Source organism: Carlito syrichta, unplaced genomic scaffold, assembly GCF_000164805.1.
Source record: "Carlito syrichta isolate Samal-C Ts95f unplaced genomic scaffold, Tarsius_syrichta-2.0.1 Scaffold314105, whole genome shotgun sequence".
Classification (NCBI taxonomy): Eukaryota; Metazoa; Chordata; class Mammalia; order Primates; family Tarsiidae; genus Carlito; species Carlito syrichta.
The window spans coordinates 270390-293484 of record NW_007258201.1 but is presented as its reverse complement, the minus strand read 5'-3'; the positions used below and the strand labels follow the sequence as shown (position 1 = coordinate 293484).

At 41.1% G+C, this 23095-nt stretch overlaps 1 protein-coding gene across 1 annotated transcript in view; it reads right to left on the bottom strand.

The window, feature by feature from the left end:
- Positions 1–11573: 11573 nt before the first annotated feature.
- The window catches only part of ANKRD31 (ankyrin repeat domain 31), a 135911-nt gene continuing 124389 nt past the window's right edge, over positions 11574–23095 (bottom strand). The window contains exon 24 of the mRNA XM_008071045.1: positions 11574–11933. Coding sequence (XP_008069236.1) covers positions 11788–11933 — 146 coding nt within the window. The 3' untranslated portion in view covers positions 11574–11787. The remainder of the gene's footprint in view (positions 11934–23095) is intronic.

Sequence of the window (23095 nt, the reverse complement as noted above, 5' to 3'; positions counted from 1 at the left end):
CTAAAAACACAAAGGCCAACTGCTCTTAAACGTTAGAAGTACCAGTACTGACGTTACAGCTTCAAATGCTTGCATCTACCGTTCCCACTTGAAAGTAAAGTAGCCTAAATGAAAAAAATATGAACTTAAAAATATGTCTAACAAATTTAGAGCTGGGCTTGTCTGAGGCAAGTGGATTTGACATGGCCTCAAATTCTGTTCTTATTTTGGTGGTAAAAGAATTAGGGACATAAGAACATTGTGATCAAGTGTAAGCAGAAATGAACAATTCTGGTCTTTGCATGTTTCAGAAAGGTATGTCCCCGGTTTCCTTCTGTAAAACAGGCTTCAACAAATACGGGATGAGAAAAAACAGGAGAGGAGGCCAAAGAAGCACATGTGCAGGCTGTGTTGCTCATCTTCGGTATCACAGAAAATCCACAGGGACTTCAAATCCAGGCCCTATGGGCCCTTGCATTCCTTTCAAATCAACAGGAGAGTTCCCAGTGCAGGTTGAGTTTGGAACGTATCTCAAACGGAATAAGCTTGGGGGGGCAATATATATATATATATATATGTATCCTTCAACCTAGAACTCCCTAGGTTGGAAAAAAGACTCAAGAGCAGGGACCAGTGTGTCTATATTAGAACTTGTCGCCTGGACTTCTGCATTCTACCAGTGAGTATTTCTATCTGCCCTGATTGCCTGTCATTCACCAAAGTAGGCAAATGTGGACTCCGCCAGCATGTGTAGGTGGAAGGAATCATTCTGAGACAATTGATGTTGACACTGTTTTAGCCATTTGACATACATAATTTTTTTTTTTTTGAGTTGGAGTCCCCTCCGTCGTCCAGGCTGGGATAAAGCGGCCCAGGCGGGAGTGCAGTGGCACGTTCATGGCCACATCAGCGTCGGCCTGCGGGGGTTCAGGCGATCCTTCCGCCTCAGCCTTCCAAGTAGCTGGAACTCCAGGCGTGTGCTACCACGCCCGGCTAATTTTTTGATTTATTGTAGAGATGAGGTCTCGCCAAGTTGCCCCGGCGGTGCCTGAACCCGTGGGACCAGGCAATCCCCCCTCTCCTCAGCCTCCCAAAGAGCTAGGATTACAGGCTTGAGCTTTGACATGTTTTTTAAGGCAAATACTTTAGGTTGAGTAAGAGGTAAATTCCAGGTGTCTAATAGTATGAGCTCTGATGCCAGATTATTGATTTCAATCCCTGCACCATCACTTGGAAGCAATGTGATTTCAGGCCAAGTTACTCCATCCTGCACCCCAGTCTCCTCATCCGTAAAGTGGGGATAGTAATAATAATTTCCTACCTCAGAGGTTGCGGTGATTAAATGGTTAATACATCAAAAGCGCTTACAGCAATGACTGGTCTATACTAAGTGTTCAGTAAATATTAGCTCTTACCCCAACCTCTTCCATTCCCTCCACACATGCTGTTTTTTGTACAGGAAGAGCCTGGAGTTGGTGCAGTTGACCACTCGCCTGCACGTGCGGCACGTACTCCTCTCAACCAGTCAAGGCAATTCCGCTCCCTGGGCTAGTGACTGAGCAACGGCAGATGGTACAGTTCTGGCCAATGAGACACAAGTTCCCTGGGGTTGGGCAGGTGTTCAGGGAAGGTTTACTTCCAAAATAAGTGCACTGGAGGAAAATGTCTGACTTCTAGTGATGCTGCTTCCACATGTCTACCTACCTGCAACAGCAGAGCCATCTCAGCACTGTGAAGGGAGCTGGAAGATGCACACAATAATGATATTGAGTTGAAGAATTAATCAGTCCATGACCACTTGTATACCTAACCCTGAGTTGTACCCCACATCTTTAAAACAAATTTTAAAATTTTTAAAAATCAACCTTGAACTTGCTATCTCTGCATTTGTTCAATAAAATAATACATTTTCCTTATGGCTTAAGCCATTTTGAGTTGGGTTTTCTGTTACTGTACCTGAAAACCCTGAATGATATTTCTCGAGCATCTTCTGTGTTCAAGATATTTTACAGAAAACAAAGTGCAGATTTCCAGATACTTGGGGGAGATAAGCCGTGAAAAGAAAACTAGTAATGCCAGGCAGTAAAAGTTAAGTGCTTGAACTGGGGTGGTCTGAAAAAGAAACACAGTAGGCCATAGATGAGGAGAGGCCTCAAAGAATAAGGAAAACAGATTGGCAGAGAGGGGAGGGAACATTCTAGGTAGGGGAAATAGTGTAAGCTAGTGTAGGAAGAGTTAGGGATTGCGTTTGTTTGCTAGGGTTGCCGTAACAAAATAGCACAAAGTGAATGACTTAAAACAACAGTTTCTTTCTCACAGGTCTGGAGGTGTGACGCCCAAGATCAAGTGTCCACGTGGTTGGTTTCATTCTGAGGCCTCTCTCCTTCGTCTGTAGTCGGCTGCCTCTTTTCTGTCTTCACAGGGTCTTGCATCTGTGTGCATGCATCTGGTGCTCCTTTGTGAGTCCAAATTTTCTCTTCTTATGAGGACACAAGTCAGATTGGGTTAAAATACACCCCAATGTCTTATTTTAGTCATCTCTTTTACAGCCCTGTCTCCAGATATAGTAACAGTCTGAGGGACTGGGGGTTAGGACTTCAACACATAAAGTTTGGGGGGAACACAATCCCATAAACAGGGATGAACCGAGTTTAAGGGTGGGTCACAGGTTAGAGATAATTGAGAGATGAAGTTGGAAGTTTACGTTAGGACGAGATGGTTAGGGAATCTTGAATGTTGGGCCTGGATTTCACTTTTGCCGTCGCAGCAGGGAAGCAACAAAAATCTTTAGAAGAATAATCTGGTAGCAGTGTACCACCGGTGTTTAATAAGGGAAAGAGCTGGACTAAGAGAAGTGGATTGGCATTGCTGTTGCCTATAGCCCAGACAAGCACTGATAAGAACTGAACTCAGGAAAGGGAATTACAGGGATTGAGTGACAAATGATGGAGACGAAAAGGACAAGATGTATGTCTGAGACTGTTTTCTTTTGCTATAACTGAATGTCTGAGGTTAAGTAATTTATAGAGAAAATAGGTTTTATTTTAACCATTCTGGAAGCTGGGAAGTCCAGTCGAGGGGCCGCGTCTGGTGAGGGCCTTCTTCCTGGTGAGGACTCTCTGCAGAGCCCTGAAGCAGGGCAGGGCACCACTGGACGGGGGGCTCGCCCGAGACAGCCAACTTGGCTTTTGAGAGCATACTCACGCGAACCCATTCCCATAGTAACCTACTAATCTATTAACCCAGTAATACATCAATTCACCAATTAATTAACCAATCCACGAGGGCAAGACCCACTCACTTCTTAAAGTCTCACCTCCCAATACCGGTCTATTGGGAATTAAATGTCAACATGAATTTCAGAGGGGACAATCAAGCCATAGCCAAGTATGCTTGGAAATTTCCAAAAGTCAAGCCAGTGGAAGCTTATGCCATCATCACTCAGCTTTTAAAAACAAGTATTATTTAATTATAATTGGAATTTGAGACCTGGGACGTAGGGGTTCCAGCTTTCCTTTTTTTTTTTTTTTTTGAGCTGGAGTCTCACTCTGTCGCCCAGGATGGAGTGCAGTGGCACGCTCACGGCCATCCCAGCGTTGACCTGCCGGGCTCCAGCGATCCTTCCGCCTCAGCCTTCCAAGTAGCCAGAACTACAGCATGTGCTACCACACCCCGCTATTTTGGATTTATCGTAGAGACAAGGTCTCACCAAGTTGCCCAGGCTGGTCTCAAATCCGGGGGCTCAGGCAATCCGCTCGCCTTGGCCTCCCAAAGTGTTGGGGTTACAGGTTGAACCACTGAGCCCAGCCCAGCTTTCTCACACTTAGGACTACCTGTGTGAAAAAGAATAGGCTTCCTTGTGGGGTATGGAGTGTCCCAGAGTTGTTCAAAAAGTCGGTTTTATAGAAAGGATAAAAGGGCGAGGTAGAATATTGGATTATTAGATATTCTTCATTTATAGTGTAGAGTCAGAGCTTAAAGTTTTCATGTAGAATCCAGAAAAGGCAAAACATCTGGCTAACAGTCCGGACTGACCAGTCTTCTCACAGGGATAATCTAGGGTAAGGTAATGTTCTCCAGTAGCGGTTGGAGTAGACCCTTTCGATGTCTAGTTTGGGTAACACCCAGCATGCCCCAAGGGCAAACGGGTGTTGCGTCCGTTACCAGTTGGCATGTAAAATATAGCAAATGAGCTTGGGAGATTAAAATTTTGATCACTAAACTGAAAACTTAGAATCGTAAGATCTCTTATACTATACACTTAGAATGTATGACTTTTATACATTGTAATCACTAAACAAAATGCCTGTATTAAAGTTGTTCTCTGAATTTTTTTTAATTACAAAAGAAATACGTGCTTAATTTTTTAAAAGTTGAAAGTAAACTGCAAAACTACCCTTCTACTCTCCTCAGTCCAGCTCCCTTAGGGACAGGCACTGTAAACAGTTGTATATGCAGCATTCGAGACCTTGTACTAAATATAACACCAACGCCACCCCACACACATACTTATACAACTACACATTTTCATAACTATAAATATAAAAGTATAATCACATGATCATATTTATGTAATATGCATAGATAATACATATTATACATGCACCCAAAGTTGAATTTTCATTTCTTTAATAAAACCAGGATTTGCATTAGACATTAACTAAATTTGCATTTTTCACTTATATACAGTTTAATTAGGACATATGGGGGGGACCCAAAATAATTGGAATTTACTTATAAAAAATTGTGTATTTATTCTCACATGCTTAAACTTGTCACCTTCAAGGTGCATTCTGTTTGAGGCAACATACCTATCAAGGCGCTTTTCCACTGCTCAAGACCGTTTTTGAACTCAATCTTGATGTCCTTCAGTGCTTCTGCCGTTTTGTGCTTCACCTCTTTCACGCTGGCAAAACGTTTCCCTCTGAGGAGTTTTTTCATCCAGCGACACAAAGGGACAAAGTTGCTCGGGGGAAACTGGCCGAAGAGGCAGAGTGGGGCATAGGAGTCACGCTGTTTTCGGTCAAAAACTGCTGAACGCTCAGTACAGGCGCACTCGTAAATCACCCATCATGAAGTGGGCAGATGTGTTGAAAGAGTCTCCAAAGAAAGAAAGAAAAAAAAATCGCCGAAGCCGGATGCAGCTTCTCACAGCAATTTAGCTGGTACACTGATGCCAGTGTTCCTAGACCACACCTAGTAGGGAAAACCTGTAGTAAAGGGGCCCCAGCCTCCAAAAAAATAATTCTGTGTTTTTTGGGTCCCCTTTTGTATATTCAAAAAATGACCATATTTTAAATATTTTCTTAAACAATAAAGCTAAATACAGAATAGGGCTTCTAAAGACTCTGTAAGAATTGGAAAAATAGAGTATTTGAAGGAAATCATAGTGGAACAAAAAAATTCTTTTGCTTTTTGAAATCGTGTATAAACATTTTATTCATTTAAAAAGGAAGTACCACGTGATATGATGTTGGGTGGCAATTTTTCTTCCCCAGTAAAATGCGTGAAGAGGAAAAACCTGCTGCCACTCTTGTTTTACATTCCATTCCATGTATCTGAAGCTTTCTGGAACAATAGAATTCTTGTCAGTTCTCAAATATTACATCATGTAAGGTTATTCTATCCTGAACGCTTTCATTTGACTCTTGAAGGAAAAAAAATAAAATGATCTAGCATGTCTTTGCACTTATATTAACAGGCAAATCTTTGCAGGTGCTTTCTTTCCAGTTATTTAAATTCCCTCATCCAAAGGGAAAGAGCACACACACAGTCCCAACTTCAAAGGCCTCCAAAGGGTACAGGCAGTCGAAAGCGAGTCTTCCTTTCTCCTCCGTTCCCCGTCCCCAGAAGCAACTGCTAACCGGTTTCTTGTATGTTCTAAAAACGTTTCTTAACAGTCTCTACATTAGAATAAGAAAATATTCAAAAAGTGACACCCTCTCCCCAAAATTATAGCACTTGCTTGGGTGCAGGCATACCTCATTTTAATGCACTTGGCTTTATCACACTTTGTGGAGACCGTGTTTTTTACAAACTGAAGGTTTGTGGCAGCTCTGCGTTGAGCAAGTGTATTGGTGCCGTTTTTCCAACAGCATGTGCTCACTTTGTGTCTCGGTGTCACATTTGGGTCATTCTCACAATATTTCAAGATTTTTTATGATGAGGATATGTTTTACGGTGATCTGTGACCAATGATCTTTGATGTTACTACTGTGCTTATCTTAGGGTGCCATGAACCACACCCAAGGTGGTGAACTTAAGTGATAAATGTTGTGTGGGGGCAACCCTCTAAGGTCCCCTCCCACGGTGGGAGGTTTTCTGTCTTCTCGATAAATCTTGCTTTCTCAACAATTACAAAAAATATTGTGTGTGTTCTCACTGCTCCACTTACTGGTCATTCCCCCATCTCTTTCTCTCTCCTCAGGCCTCTCTATGCCCTCAGACCCAACAATATTGAAATCAGGCCAACTAACAACCCTACAATAGCTTCTAAGTGTCCGAGGGAAAGGAAGGGTCAAAGGTCTCTCACTTTAAATCAAAAGCTAGAAATGATTAAGCTTAGTCAAGAAGGCATGTTGGAAGTCAGGACAGGCCTCTTGTGCCAAAAAGCTAAGTTGTAAATGCAAACGAAATGCTCTGGAAGGAAATTAAAAGTGCTTCTTCAGTGAATACACGAATAAGCAAAACTGCCTTCTTGCTGATGTGGAGAGAGTTTGAGTGGTCTGGATAGAACCACCAGCAGCTACAATGCTCCCTTCAGCCAAAATCGAAGCTAGAGCGAGGCCTTACCTGTCTTCAGTTCTATGAAGATTGAGAGAAGTGAGGAAGCGGTAGAAGCAAAGCCGGAAGTTAGCAAAGGTTGCTCTGTGAGGTTCAAGCAAAGAACCTGCCTCCTCATGACAGAAAGGTGCAGGGTGAAGCAGCAAGTGCTGATGGAGAAGCTGCAGCTAGTCATCCAGGAGATCTAGCTAAGCTCATTGAGCACAGATTCTCAAGGTAGCTGAAACAGCCTTCTGTCAGCAGTTGCCATCCAGGACTTGCATAGCTAGAGCGGAGAAAATGTCTGGGCTTCAAAGCTTCAAAGGACAGGCCTACTCTCTTGTTAGAGGGTGAATGCAGCTGCAGACTTGAAGTTGAAGCCAATGCCCATTTACCCTTCTGAAAATCCTAGGACCCTTAAGAACAACGTTCAATCTATTCTGCCTCCCCGCTAGATATTGAAACAATAAAGCCTGGGTGACAGCACATCTGTTCACAGCATGGTTCCCGGATATTTTAAGTCCACTGCTGAGTCCTACTGCTCTGATAAAAACAGTTCTTTCAAAATAATATTGCTCATTGACAATGTACCTGGTCATCCAAGAGCTCTGATGAAGCTGTGCAAAGAGATTCGTGTCGTTTTCATGTCTGTTAACACAACATCCATTCTGAGGCCCATGGATCAAGGAGTAATTTAGACTCCTTTGTCTCATTATTATTATTATTTTCTTTATGGAGGGAGGGGGAAGGGAAGGAGAGAGGGAAGGGACGGAGGGGGGAAAGGAAGGGAGGGAGGGGAAAAGGGAGGGGAGACAGAAGGAAGGAGGGAGGGGGAGGAGGAAGGAAGGAGGCTATAGCTGCTATGGAGAGAGATTAATCTGATGAATCTGGGCGAAGTACTCCTGTAAAGCATTCACCCTTCTAGATGCCATTAAGCACATTTGTAATTTGGGGAAGGAGGTCAAGATATCAACATTAACAAGAGTTTAAAAGAAGTTAATTCAGGCTCTCATGGATGACTTCGAAAGGTTCAAGACTTCGGTGGAGCTTTGTGTCTTTTGCCTCTGCTTGCGGTGGGGTCTCCGCTGCTCCTTCTTCTACTTTCCTGGGGTCCCAGGTGTCTCTGCCGTGGCCTCTGTTGCCCGGTGACCTGCAGGTACTGGATGCCCCTAGGGAGAACCCGGGACACTGGGAAATAGAGTCAATGGATTTGAGGATGTAGCTGGATCTTCACCCAGGTGGAACAGGCCTTACTGGGTTTTTCTCAGCAGAATCTCTACAGACACGTAATGCAGAGAACCTCCAGTAACCTGGCTTTTATAGGCATCATATGGTAGAAAGACTCCGTGACAGTAAAAATGGTGTCAGCATAGAGACATCCTCAGCCAGAATCCAAGTCTTAGTCTGAATAGAATACATTCTACTGGAGTAAAATTATGTGAATGCAGCGTGTGCGGAAAAGCCTTCATGTGATACACCCTCTCTCACTCTGGACACAAGCCACATAAGTGTGAGGAATGTAGGGAGAAGCCATATATATGTAAACAGCGTGGGAAAGCCTTCAGTTTTTCCAGTGCCTGTCACGTACACGGAAGAACTCACAAGAGAGAGAAACCCTATGAACGTAAGGACTGTGGAAAAGGCTTTGGATGATTCAGTTCTATGCAAGGCTGAAATAATTCACACTGTAGAAAACTTCATGAAAGTCAAATATGTGGCAAAGCCTTCAGATGGTCGTTACTCTCAAACACATGAAAGCACTCAGTGGAAAAAAACCATATGAATGCAAGAAATGTGGTAAATCTTTTCTATATTCCAGTTACCTTCATAAACATAAAAGAACTTGCACTGAAGATAAAGCCTATTTAAGTAAAAAATGTTGGAAAGTATGTGGATGTTCCAGTTCCCTTCAAAAACATGAAAGAATTTATAGTGCAGAAGAATCCTATGAATGAATGTAAGGAATGTGGCAAAACCTATAGTCGTTCCAGTAGCCTTTTGAACTATTTTAAAAACTCAAGTTGGAGAAAAGTCCTATGAATGAGGAAAAAATGTGGTGAAACCTTCACATATTCCAGTTGCTCTCATGAGCATAAAAGAATTCATACTGGAGAGTAACCCTATGAATGTAAGAAATGTTAAGATTTTCCAGTTTCCTTAGTACACAGGAAAGAACTCATTTGACAGAAACCTTATAAATGTAAGGAATATGACAAATCATGCAAATAGCATACTAGAGGAAAGACATGAATGTCAAAAATATAGTAAAGGCTTCAATTTTTCCATTTCTCTAGAAACCATGAAAGGACTGGAGAAAAGCCTGTGAACGTAAACATGTGATAAGGCTTTTAGTTGTTCTGGCTGCACTCAACGACATGAAGTAACTCATTTCTGAGGAAAACTCTATGAATGTATGGAATATGGGAATGCCTTTATTTCTGTCCTATTTATTTAGGGACAAATTACAATATATATATTAATAATATATACTGTAAATTAACCTAATGAATATAAGAAACACAGTGGAGTGAAATCTCAGTAGTTTGGAAAATACAGAAAAAATTTTAACTTTAACAATCACTCCAAAAGACAGTGAAAACTTCTACTAGAAAGAAATCCTTTAAATGTAGATAATTTAGGAAGACTGATGCAAATTAATTATTGTATAATGCTTGAAAAAATGCACATGAATGAAAATTTGTATAAGTTATAAATACATTGTGTTTATCAGTGACTAATTATTAAAGAGCGTCTCTGCATTACAGATTTCCACTTTTTTTTTCCAGGAAAACATTGAGGTAAACATTCTACAGATAAGTTTTAAGCAGTGGGAGAGAGCTTACTAGTACTAGTAAGAATAATAGTAAGAGTTAACTAGTACTTGTAAGAGTACTAGTAAGAGTCTAGTAGCTAGTACTTATTACTGAATTCAGTTAACACAATTTTTTTCTACTCACTTAAGCACACTGGAACCATGGTGAATTGAAATGTATTTGTAACCTATTCAAGTAGATTAAACTTTTATGCAGTTGTTTAATTCTTCTGTCATTAACAGATGAATGAAAAAGTCTTTGTTAATTATTCAGGTTTTTCTCACTGTCCTTCTGTGGCAAGTTCTGGTTATCCCTCACAGATTATATACATTCTTCTATTTTTAATGGGAAAAGCTTCTCTTTTGGGAATAAAGACATTTATTTCATTTTCTTTGCTAATGAAGAGTTAGTATCGATTTTAAGTAACTTATCATATAGTCTCATGTAAATTATTTTTATTGTTTGCCCTTCACTTTTTGTCATTATTTCTAGCCGTTATTTGCATAGTCCACTTTGTGTCAAGGAGCAACAACTGTGACTAATATGTGTTGTCTCAAGGAGAAAGCATTCAGTCTCTCACTCATAAGCGGACCTTGAACAATTATCATAATACTATAAGAAAGGGATTGGCAGCAGTGGGAAACTGCCAGGAGGGGGCACACCTCATCAACAAGGGCACCTGCATAATGAATATTTGTATACCTAACCCTGAATTGTACTCCGTATCTTTAAAATTAAAAAAAAAAGCACTCAGTCTCACCACCGAGTTATGATATTAGCTGTGGGTATTTTTTTTTTCTTTTTCAGTTGGAGTCTCACTCTGTTGCCCAGGCTGGAGTGACATGCTCACAGCCACCCCAGCATCAACCTGCTGGACTTGGCCACCCCAGTGTCTACCTGCTGGGTTCCAGCAATCCTTCTGCCTCAGCCTTTCAAGTAGCCAGAACCACAGGCACATGCTACCGCGCCCGGCTAATTTTTGATTTATTGTAGAGACGAGGTCTCACCAAGTTGCCCACGTTGGTGTTGAACCTCCGGGCTCAGGCAATCCACTCGCCTCAGTCTCCCAAAGTGCTGGGATTACAGGCTGAGCCACCGAGCCTTGCAGTTATGGGTATTTTTAATAAATGCCTTTAAGCAGGTTGATAAACTTAAAAGAAAAAAAAAGGCTTCAGTGGAATAAGTCACTGCAGATGTGGTGGAAATAACAAGAGAACTAGAATTAGAAGTGGAGTCTGAAGATGTGATTAAATTGCTGTAATCTCATGACCAAACTTGAACAGATGAAAAACTGATTCTTATGCAGGAGGAAAGAAAGTGGTTTTTTTGAGGTGGAATCTACTCTTGGTGAAGATGTTGTGAACATTGTTAAAATAACAACAAAGGATTTAGAATAGTACATAAACTCAGTAGATAAAGCAGCAGCAGAGTTTGAGGACTGACTCTAATTTTGAGACAGTTTAATGTGGGTAACATGCTATCAAGCAGCACTGCACGCTACAGAGAAATCTTTCACGAAAGGAAGAGTCAATCAATGTGGCAAACTTCATTGTTGTCTTACTTTAAGAAATTGCCACAGCTGCCCCAGCCTTCAGCAACCACCACTCTGAATAGTCAGCAGCCATCAGTGTCAAAGGAAGACCCTCCACCAGCAAAGAGATTATGACTCACCGAAGGCTTAGATGATGGTTAGCATTTTTTAGCAATAAGTTATTTTTCAATTGAGGTATGTACATTGTTTTTGGACAAAATGCTATTGAACACCTAACAGACTACAATATAGTATAAACATAACTTTGATACTGAGAAGACAAAAAAATTCACGTGACTTCCTTTATTGTGATATTTGCTTTATTGCAGTGGTCTTGAACTGAACCTATAATATCTCCGGGGTATGCCCATGATTTTTATTTGTATCCTCATTTCTCTTAAGGAACAATTGTTTTTTATACAAATGTAGAAGTATTGATTGAAAACCTAGTTTATGTTAGTAAAAGGAAAGCCAGAGAGTCAATATGGTCTAGTTCAAACATGCCTTTATTTCAGTGGCAAAAATGTATTAATCTCATTATAATAGCTGAAGAGTTACATTTTTCCTTATGACAACAAATATACATCTTAAGTAGCAACCCATAACGTGTAAGAATAGGCCAAACAGACCACACAAAATAAACTATAAATGTCTGTTGACAATGTGAATACAGAGCTAGAAAGACATTAAGAAAACAAGGCTTTAGAATGTCAGTTCCTCACATTCCACATAGAACTTCCAGTGCTGATCCATTATATGGCAGGGGAGAAATTCTTGATCGCTGATTAACAGTATTTCATTTATTTGTAGGTAATCTGGTATGCTTTGCCTTGACTCTCTGGAAGCTCCTGTATAAAGAAATAGCAACAAATTAAAAACCGCCTTTTAAAATGTAAGATTTATGTTTAGTTATTACAAATCCTAGAATCCAGACCTGTCTCTGTGAGGGCACACCCAACAGGATTTCTGACAAGGACCTTTCTCACTCATTGCATTTTCTATACTCAAGGCAAAGGTACAAACCAGCATTGGCTAGCTTGGGAGAAAGAGGCCTGTTTGCAGTCTGAAACATCGGCAGGGAAAGAATGATGGAAGCTTCTGAAGGTAGTTGGATAAGCTCCTCTGTGCCTCATTTCTACTAATTTGAGAATAAAACAGTTGTGAGGATTAAATGAGATTTCTGCAGGAGAACTGCTTAGCACATTGTCTAGCACATAGCAAATAATAAATATTACCTGCTATTATTATTATCATTAATTACTAAAAAGAGGGCCGGGCTCGGTGGCTCAGCCTGTAATACCAGCGCTTTGGGAGGCCGAGGTGAGTGGACTGCCTAAGCCCACAGTTCGAGACCCGCCTGGGCAACTTGGCGAGACCTCAACTCTACAATAAATCAAAAAATCAGCCGGGTGTGGTAGCACATGCCTGTAATTCCAGCTACTCGGAAGGCTGAGGCAGAAGGATCACCGGAGCCCAGCAGGTCGAGGCTGCGGTGGCTGGGAGCGGCCACTGCGCTCCGGTCTGGGTGACAGAGTGAGACTCTAACTCAAAAAAAAAAAAAGAGTATTAGGCTGGAAGATGAATGATCAAATTTCTAGTCCTGTCTCTGCCACAGATTTGGTGTGCAATCTTATCTTCAGGCAAGTTATCTGGCTTCTCCAAGACTTCCGTTTCTCTGAGAGGTGAGAAGGTTGATCAGAAACCCTCTGAATCAAGAGGATCCCTTTGGGCTTTGCCAGTCAAAGGGGTCAGTGATCCTAAACTGGTTTCTTCAAGCTCCCTGACAGTCTCAGAGACTGACTGTAGGAGCTAGACATCATTCAGCAAGTTAAGTTTTATTCCACAGACAGCACCAAATATGAGTGTGGCCTCTACCAGGCAGTTTTAGTTAGACGTGCCATACAGGGCAAGAACTCCGTTCATAATTCTAAGCAACACAAACGTTCTATGTGATTGCACGTCTGCGGGGCACCTGGTATTTCTGATGCCCAGTGCCCCTTTATCCTTCCCTTGCCTACCCGCCCCGATTTGCCTCTGTACAACCACCCCTTTCCCCATACTTGGCCTGTGTACTTCTGGTAGGCTTGTTCTCACGTAGAGCCGAAGCAACAGTGCATATGCATTGACTCAGGGATGAGACCATGACCCATTCAGAGGGAGATTACTATTGGATATTTTGGGAAAGAGTGACACATATTTTTCTTCTCTAGACTTAAGCCTGCATGTAGCCCTGGCATGATGAGAGGAGAGGTTATTTGGAAGAACCAAAATGAGAAAATGGAGCTGATAAATGAAAACCAAGAGAAATTAGACGTTTTGTCAGGCTCTTTGAACCCTGGATAAAACTTGAAGCTCTGTTCTTGATCTTTTGTGTACATGAGTCAATAAAATTCCTTTTTTTGGCGGGGGGGGGGGTTAAGCCAGTTTGAGTTAGGTTTTAAACTGTCACTTATAATCTAAATAATTTTAACTTTTTGATACATGGTCCATATGTAAATGTAGTAATTCCCTCATTAGCAGCTTTTCTTTATAGACTTCCTGAAACAAGGTATCCCACAAAAGTTGGGGCTGGGGAACATTCTTCTCTCAGGAAAACCCACAGAAATAAAGTTTTACATATTGATTTGAATTCATTTCATTAAAGTTAGCCTAGTTTCATCACTTAAACAGTATCATTTACACCAGTTTTCTCCTCCACAAGATTCTGTTCCCCACTTTAGTTATGATTTGAAAAACTCAGTACATCTACCATAGTTTATTTATAATTCATAATTTATTCCTCGCTTTTCACTATTCAGGCAGGTGCTAATAGTTCTTTAGGCCACTTAGAAGCAGAATTATGGAGATGAAAGGTTTTTAAACATTTCAGATTTTAAACGGTTCTGCCAAAGTACCCTCCCAAATGCATCATTTTATGCTACCCACAACAGCATATGAGAGTACTTGTTTTTTTCCTCCACATCCTTGTCAACATCCTTGACAACTGAGTATCACCAGTCTTTTAAGTTTGGCATTCTCATGGCACAAATAAATTTCTGTTGATTTTCACTGGCATTTTCCTGAAAACTATTTACTGTGAGCTTTGTTGATATACTTATGAGTTTTGTTGATATACTTAAAGTCCATTAAGATTTATAAGAATAGGAAAGTAGCAGGGCTCGGTTGGCTCAGCCTGTAATCTCAGTACGTGGGGAGGCCAAGGTGAGTGGATTGCCTGAGCCCTCGTGTTTGAGACCAGCCTGGGCAATTTAGAGATGTCATCTCTACAATAAAATTTGAAAATAGTCGGGTGTGGTAGCACGTGTCTGTAATTCCGGCTACTCGGAAGGTTGAGGCGGAAGGATCGCTGGAGCCCAGTAGGTCAACACTGGGGTGGCCGTGAGCGTGTGTGTCACTGTACTCCAGCCTGGGTGAAGCAGTGAGACTCCAACTCAAAAAAAAAAAAAAAGAATAGGAAAGTGTCTATTAAAAATTTTGGCTGCTTTGATCAAATATTAATTAGAGCATGGAGTGAATTAGGTCGGGTGTTTAATCTCTTTATGTATCAAAATTCTGCTCCAACACTGTATTCCTTAGTTTAATTTGGTGTTCCAAGTGAAACAAAGCTAACAGCTTGGGTCTTGGTAACAGTGGACCTACAGCATTAGCACTGAAGTATCTGTCGACTTAGACATTTAATTCAGTCACTGCTTCAGAGAATTGCTGCTTATAGTTCTTATTCTATGAAGGCTAAAATACAGTTTTGAGACACCTAATTTTTATTACTTCTCAACACACTAATACATACACACATTACTACTTAGTAACATATTGAAATGACTGCTAGAAGTAGCTGCAAGACTTCTGATAACTGGTTACCACAATGTTATACAAAATGGAGACCAAGATCATAATGCCTAATTCTAGCTGTTTAACTGACATCTGAGAAAAACTGGGGGCTTTTGAGATTACAATAAGATTTTATTTACATTTTATCATCACCTCTTTTAATATTTTATTTTAAAGGCGTGGAGTGCAATTCAGGATTAGGCATACAAGGGGACATGGTGCAGGTCAAGTCTGGGCCTCCCTTTGCTCCCCACCTGGCCTGGCTTGAGACCAGGTGTCCTCACGGATGTTGCGTCCCCCCCAGCCCCACCCCCGGCAGCGTCCTGCTACTGCCAATCCCTTTCTTACAGAGTAAGAGTCTGCTTATGAGTGAGAACATGTGGAGCTCTGTTATGCTTCTGTGATAGATCAGTGAGTCTCACCGACTCCAAATCCATCCAAGCTGCTGCAAAGTCTATGTTTGTCCTTCTCTAGGGCTGCGTAACATTCCATTGTGTATATGTACTTTTTTCCCAGTCCAGTTTTGAGGGGCAGCACGGTTGGCTCCATGTTTTTGCTCGTCAATAGTGCTGCAACGAGCATGCATGTGCAGGTATCCTGTTTTGTAGAATGATTTGAGCTCCTCTAGGTAGATTCTCAGTCAACTTTTAGCTATTTTAGAAATCGCTGTACTGTTTTGCATAGAGGTTGAATTAGTTTGCATTCCCACCAGCAGTGCAAAGCGAAACACTGCTCTTACCAAGGCCTAGCGGAAATGACTGGGGGTAGGGCAAGGGATCTAGTGACACCCTGGCACTGGGCATTCCTACATGTGGCGGCCACAGGGCAGAGCAGGAAGGTCCCCAGCTGAAAGGGGCACACTGATCACAGAGCACCAAGACTGCACCCCACAGACTCATGCTCCTTTTAGTCTTCGTACAGTCTTACTCCCTGCAGCCAGCGCAACTCAAATCACATCATCCTGTTAATCCGCTTGAATTTCCAGCGTAGAGTTTCCTGCAAGTGCCAAATTTCCCAATACAATTTTCTACGTCTGAATTGATATGAACTAATATTTTGGAGCTGCTTAAAAGGGGCTTCTGGCAAAGCCATTTGTTGCCTGCATGTTTGTCTTTTTGTGTTTCCCTTAGTGACAGAAGCTGGGCCATGTGTCACATGGTAGCTCCTTCCTCGCGCGTTTGTGTGTGGCACACGGCTACATGCTGGCTAACGAGACGTAAAGCCCGGAGCTGCGCTGGGCTGCAGGCACGGTTCCTCAAGGGGAGGCCCTTTGCTGCCTCCTTGCTGTCATTCTCCCTGAAGTCCAGGACACAGGAGTGACGGCTGGAGATTCAGAGCTACTGGGGCCAGGAGTTTACCTCAAGATGCAAGCCAGTGCAGAAGGAGCAGAAAGACCGGAAGACTTCGTGGTGCTGTGACGCCTCTTTTGCCCAGCAGATCCTGACTTCTCCATGAAGGAATACATCTTTGTGTGTTTAAGCCGTTGGTATTTTGGGTTTTCTGTTACAAGCAGCCACAACGAATCCTACCTACACATAAGTTTTGAAGAAGCAGCTGGAACATTTTTGCCAAGATGCCGACCATCAGGTCTACCTTGGGACTTTATCTTTGACGGCACAGAGAGATCTTGAATAGCTAGTCCCATGGGATCGTGATGAACAAATACAAAACCCACCCAGCATGTCAACTTTTATGTCCTTTTAGTTATAATATCATGCCATCAGAACTTCCGTTACATGAGAGCAGACGAATGGGTTACCGCAAAGACAGCAAACATAAACACAGCCATCTTTGTAACTATGATAATTCCTACTGTTCCACAGCTATTGTTTGAGGAACTCATTTGTCTGTTCCACATGTGGAATTAGGAAAAGCTGGGGAAAATCGGAGTGAGGGTGGACTTGCATAAAAACCCAAGCATCTCCTTCCAAAGGGTAGACCTTGCCTCCAAAGTCATCGGCCTAAATAAAAGTGCTTTGAAGGGAGGACCAGAAGCACTTCAAGTAAGATAAACTTCATCTTATTTGTAATAAGAAATAATCACTATGAGGTTCACATTGAGAAGATCACATATAAACTACAGAATAGTGGGCAGTAGCTCCTGAGGGAGCAAACTGCCAATCTCCCCAACTGACAGACTGAAAATAAAGTGGGAAAACGGGAGCCTGAGATGACATAAAAAGTTGTTTGGAAAATGGTGCTTTCAGACAGACAATTGTTAACCTGATAACTCCTGGAAGTGGAACTTTCAGTAAAGAAAAGCTGCTGTTGAAGCTTTTTCTCCTTTTGCCTTCCTACCCAACTACCCCCTCACTCATCTTTGTAAATGAGAAAATACCACATAATGCGAAAGCTTTCTGTGAAACTGGAAAGTTTTAGTCAATACTACTTTGCGTGCTAAACTAGCTTTGTTTGGAGATAAACCTGGGCTCTCTCTTCCTTAAGAGCTATAATGAATTAACAAACAAGAGCCATTTTAGGCACACCTTCTCTGTTTTTAGCAGGGCTGCCTTTATTAGTAAAGCCAGTAGAAGTCAGGGTTTTAATTTATATATTTCTCAGCAGGTTAGCCATGACTAGTTAGTACAAACACAGACTTTTTTTTTTTTTTTTTGAGTTGGAGTCTCACTCTGTTGCCCAGACTGGAGTGCAGTGGCTGCTCCTGGCCACAGCAGCCTCGACCTACTGGGCTCCGGCGATTCTTCCGCCTCAGCCTTCCAAGTAGCTGGAACTACAGGTGCGCTACCATGCCCGGCTAATTTTTTGATTTATTGTAGAGAGGAGGTCTCACCAAGTTGCCCAGGTGGGTCTCGAACCTGCGGGCTCACAAACACAGACTTTTATATGGTTGATATTTGGCTGGTAGCCATTCACACGGCTTCTCTTTCACAGCCACAGGGGCATGGCAGCCCAAATCTCATCTCCACCTCCACTCAAGTTAACTGTCAGCATACATATACTTATCAATTTCCTACAATCAGAGGGCTATAGGAAAACGATACATGCTCCCCAGTAGCAGAAGGGCACTTGCAGGACAAATCCATGGAACTGAAGCTCTGGGAACATGCATACCACATCACAAAGGGTGGTGCTAAAACCATCTCATAGTTTCCCACAGAACAGCTTCTTAAAAAAGACTAACCGTACAACACACCTGTTCTCATCACCTTGATCACTTATCTTCTGCTCCTTTACCTCTCCCACTTCCACTGCATGAAGACTCCCTGAACCCCTACCACCATGGCATTCCACACATTTCATTCCAGCCAGTGCTGCCCCATTAACTACTTTATGAAGATCCTACACCTTTTGACCACCACTACTTTTAGTTTTCCATTTTATTTTTTGCTACTTACAAGAAATACCCTATATATCTGGGTGGAAAACCAACAAAACAAAAAACACACACATACAGAAAATTGTGCTATATAGGGTTATCCCCATTTAACTCAATATAAGAATACAGCTAATTTATTTTAAAATTTTGTTTCCAGATTGATTTTTTAAGAAACCACAAAATTTCCAGGTTGTTTTAGTATATGAGAATATGAGATTTAAATTTATTTGCATAATTTCAGGCAAATAACATTCAGCAAAGTTGAAGGCAAAGAACATCTATAACTTTTTCCTTTTTTTGAAGTTGAATAAGCCTTTGCTCCATGTCTATACATTTCCATCTGAAAGAACAAATACTGGTTTGCAAAAACACTTAAAAAACTGTTTGCCTTTTCTTTTCTTAAAAAAATTATATATATATATATATGCAGCTTACTATGCCTACTTTAAATCAGTAAAATATATTGTGGGTTCCATCATCAGTCTTCTGAGAAATACATGATAGCCTGTGACTACTGCAGTCAAAGACACAGTTCTAGAACTGAGATGCTCTTTTGTGGACTGTCTGTGAGCACTCTCTAGTTTATCCTGGGATGTCTCCCCTGGGTTTGCTGAGTTTTTAGTGTTTTATATTTGTACGTGCTGCGGATGTGGCCTGTGGGTATGGTCTTTCTCCACCTTTTTCCTGGTCTGCTCATATTTCCTGAGCAAGTAACCAACAGTAACAATCCGGAGTTTATCTTATCCTTCTGTAACTTGTTTCTATGCTCTTATAATTTCACACATCTGCCTAACACTTTTCAATACTTTTAATCCTTGCATAAACATGTGAGACAAGAAAGGGAAAAAATTCAGTTATGAAACTGAGATTTAAAGTAATTTCTTGATTTAATAATTCACTCATAATATTCAATACGTTCACCATTAGCTAATAGGAATGTAATAGGTTATACAAAATATAGGCAGTTTACATAAAGAAGGACAAACATACAGACTTCACAGCAACTTGGATGGATTTAGAGTCTATCATACTCAGTGATCGATCACAGAAACAGAAAATGAAGTACCACATGTTCTCATTCATAAGTGGACCTTGAACAATTATCATGATATTATAAGAAAAGGATTGGCAGCAGTGGGAAACTGCCAGGGGAGGGGGGCACACCTCATCAACAAGGGTACCTGCATAATGAACATTTGTATACCTAACCCTGGATTGTACCCCACATCTTTAAAAAAAAAAAAAAAATTAAAAACAAGCAGTTTAAACATAAAAGTGTGCAAAAGTTTCACCACCAATCCAGTCTACACTTTTATTTTAACCCTTGATACTCCCATCAAGCTTTGGTCCAGTGAAGAGAGATGGGAAGAGATAAAGGAACTGTGAGAGGACGCCTAAAAAGATCTGTCTACCAATTGAAAGCTTCCAAACATCGGAGTGTTGCTTCCACTTTGGCCCTGAGAGTCATGTCGAGGATGGAGAATTGAGAGAAGTAAAGCATTAAGATTTAGATAGTGGATACAAATTGCTTAAGTTCAATATCCTTTATAGGAGATTTTTCTTTGGGTACACTAGTAATTGTTACTGTTCCACAGCAAGATATTAGGTCCAAATTTTACCTGTACGATGATCACTTATCTACCTAATCCTGAACTGCATCCCAATTTATTTAAATTTATTTATTTAAAATAAATTTTTAAAAAAGAAAAGAAAAACTAGGCTGTTGTGATCTGCAGTAATAGGACTAGTAAAAAAAACCCCAATACCAGGAACAAATGTATATACACTTAAGCAGCCTGACAATAACCACAGTTCGTTTTCTCCCCACAACCTTTGCAGTCCTCACTTGGACAGAGGGCTAAGTGAAACAGTGTTTTGAGGTCTAGTTCTGCTTAAAGGAGCCCAGACATCTCCTGGATCTGGGGCTTGAAGGGTATGGGGAGGAGGAGGAGGACTGAAAAAGAAATTCTGTCACTTAAAGAAATTTTGTGAATGAGGAAAGAAAAATTAGAACCCTGAGAAGTAGTAACTTAATCCTTTCTTGGGCCAAATAAATATCACCTTCTTTGCAACAATAGCCAAGGACACCTACTTGTAACTTTGTATAAATATTTTTTCCACCAGGAATTGTAGGGATCACCAAGCTCGACAGGGAGCTAGAAGATCATAACCCTTTAATTTTCACTTTTACATGACTTAAATTCCCTAAGCAAAGTCAATGACTTCTGAGATCTGTAAACACAACTTCTAAACAGTTGCACACTTAGCACAACCAAGAAGCGAGCCATTTATGTGGAACTTTGGTTCTTACTGCCCCTCAGCCCCAACAAAGACTGTACAGCCAAGGAACCATTGTGATCAAGCATGGGGTGGGAAGAAAAAGTTCGTCCTTAAGTAATATCACCAAATAGTAGATATTGGGCACAAATCTACTACCTAAACTGAATTTCCGGATTCATTATAACTACTCATGTTATCTAGGTGCCCAAATTGACACTTCAAAATGACAAACTAATTTGGTTAGGTTAAAAATACTTTTAAGTTTAACTTTTTTTTCCTCTAAGGTTTTTCTTTTTTCCCCCAATTTCTCTTAGTATATCAAAAGCAAACATAACCAAATTTGTTCTTTTAACTAATGGGTTACGTCTGAAACACCATTAATCCACAAAACTCTTTCCATTTTTGACTCATTTTATCTCTCTGAATCTCAGTCTCATCATCTATTAAACGGGCCCAAGACCAGTTGATATATGAAGTTCAAGTCTCATGCTAAAATTTTTTAACTCAAAAATTCCTGGACTTGTTCTTACAGAGTAAGTAAGCACTGTACATTTCATTAAGATTATTAAATGAAACTTTGTTTACTCTGGTTATGAATGAAAATGAACATCCACATACTGTGTCCATTCTATCGAGCTATTTTAACTCACAACACTTCTGACACCAATTATGTGGATTTTTTCCTCACACCAACCACCTGTTCAACTGGGTATCCTATGTTTCAATCAATTCAATACAATTCACTAACTACCCATAGTTACATCAGGCTCCACAACTTTAAAGGCTCAAGTCTCACAACGTGGCCCTCATTTCAGACAACAGTTGCGAGTCCTGAGATACCCACACTTCCGTCCAGCTTGTCTTCAAATTAGGGCTTTCCACATGGCCTCCAACAAGATTTGATAGAACGTCTCACAGAACTCAGAAAAGCACTTTATTTACTATCACCGGTGTATAAAGGACACAACTCAGGAATAGCCAAATGGAAGAGATGCATAGGAAAAGGTGCTTCTCTGTCCTCTCTGAGCACGCCACCTTCTAGCATCTTGATATGTTCATCAACCTAGAAGCTTTCTGAACCCCGTCACTGAGTGGCTTTGAATGACGGCTTCATTGTGTAGGCATGACTGATGAAACAATCGGCTACTGGGGATGAACTCAATCTACAGCCCCGCTCCCCCCCCTGGGGGGTCGGAAGGTGGGCTGAAAGTTCCAAGCTTCTAATCAAGGCTTGGTCTTTCTGGTTACGAGCCCCAATCCTGAAGCTTTCTAGGGGCCAGCCAAAAGTCACCTCAGCAGAACAAAGACACTTCTATCATCCGTATCACTTGGGAAATCCCAGCAGTTTTAGGAGCTCTGCCAGGAACCAGGGGCAAAGACTAAATAACTTTCTATGATGCCACAATTCTGAATCAGAAATATAATTCCAACCAAAAGCAAAATGATTAACAATTATTTCAACAGGAGATAAAAACACACACACTCCAGTTAGCCAAAAATAGGCTATATGGCTTTATTTATTTATTTGAGACAGAGTCTCATTCTTCACCCAGGCTGGGGGTGCAGTGGTGCAATATGGCTCACTGCAGCCTCAACCTCCTGGACCCAAGCGGCCTCTTGTCTCAGCCTCCTGAGTAGTTAGGACTCTAAATGTATGCCCCCATGCCTGGCTCATTTTTGTATCTTTTTGTAGAGACAAGGTCTTGCTACTGTCCAGGTTGGTCTTGAACTCCTAGCCACAAGTGATCTTCCTGCCGTGGCCTCCCAAAGTGCTGGGATTACAGGCATGAGCCACCATGCCAGCCCTATTAGGGCTATTTTATACACAGTTCAACGTCTTTTAAAATAAGGAGATCCTAAAAGATAAATATGGTGATGGAGTATAACATGATTTAATATTCAAAACTAAATTAATAATCTGATATAGATTTACATTGATAAGATCAAAAGTCACCTCTGAAAACTGTTAGAATCGAGAAATAGACCTGAAGTACAATTACTTAGAAGTTTCAAATTTTTTAAGGGGGGGGGGAATTAAAATCTAACAGGTAGTTTCTCAAGCTGAATTATGCTGGAGCGCTTGACTTTATATGTAAAATGTTCAGGTGGTTTATGCATTTGGTTGTACAAAAATGAATTCAAGAATTCTACTAAAAATTAAGCTCATAAATGGTGTCAATAACCAAACAGAGGAACTGGCACAAGCAGATGAACAATAAATACTTAGTTTTCTTCTCTTTCCTCTTCTATCAGCAGATGTATTATCTACTTTATGAATTAGGTTAAAGAAGTGTTACACATGATACCAGAGTGAAAAAAAAATGACTGAGGTAATAAAAAAGAATCAAGAGTTGTAAATTAAGAGCTGAAATAAACACTCTCTGTATTGTTATCAGGCACCCATCATCCTGGGTGTGTAAGGTTTAAAAAGTTCTTAACCGCCGGGCTCGGTGGCTCAGCCTGTAATCCCGCGCCTTTGGGAGGGTGAGGTGAGTGGATTGCCTGAGCCCGCGGGTTCGAGACCCGCCTGGGCAGCGAGACCTCATCTCTACAATAAATCAAAAA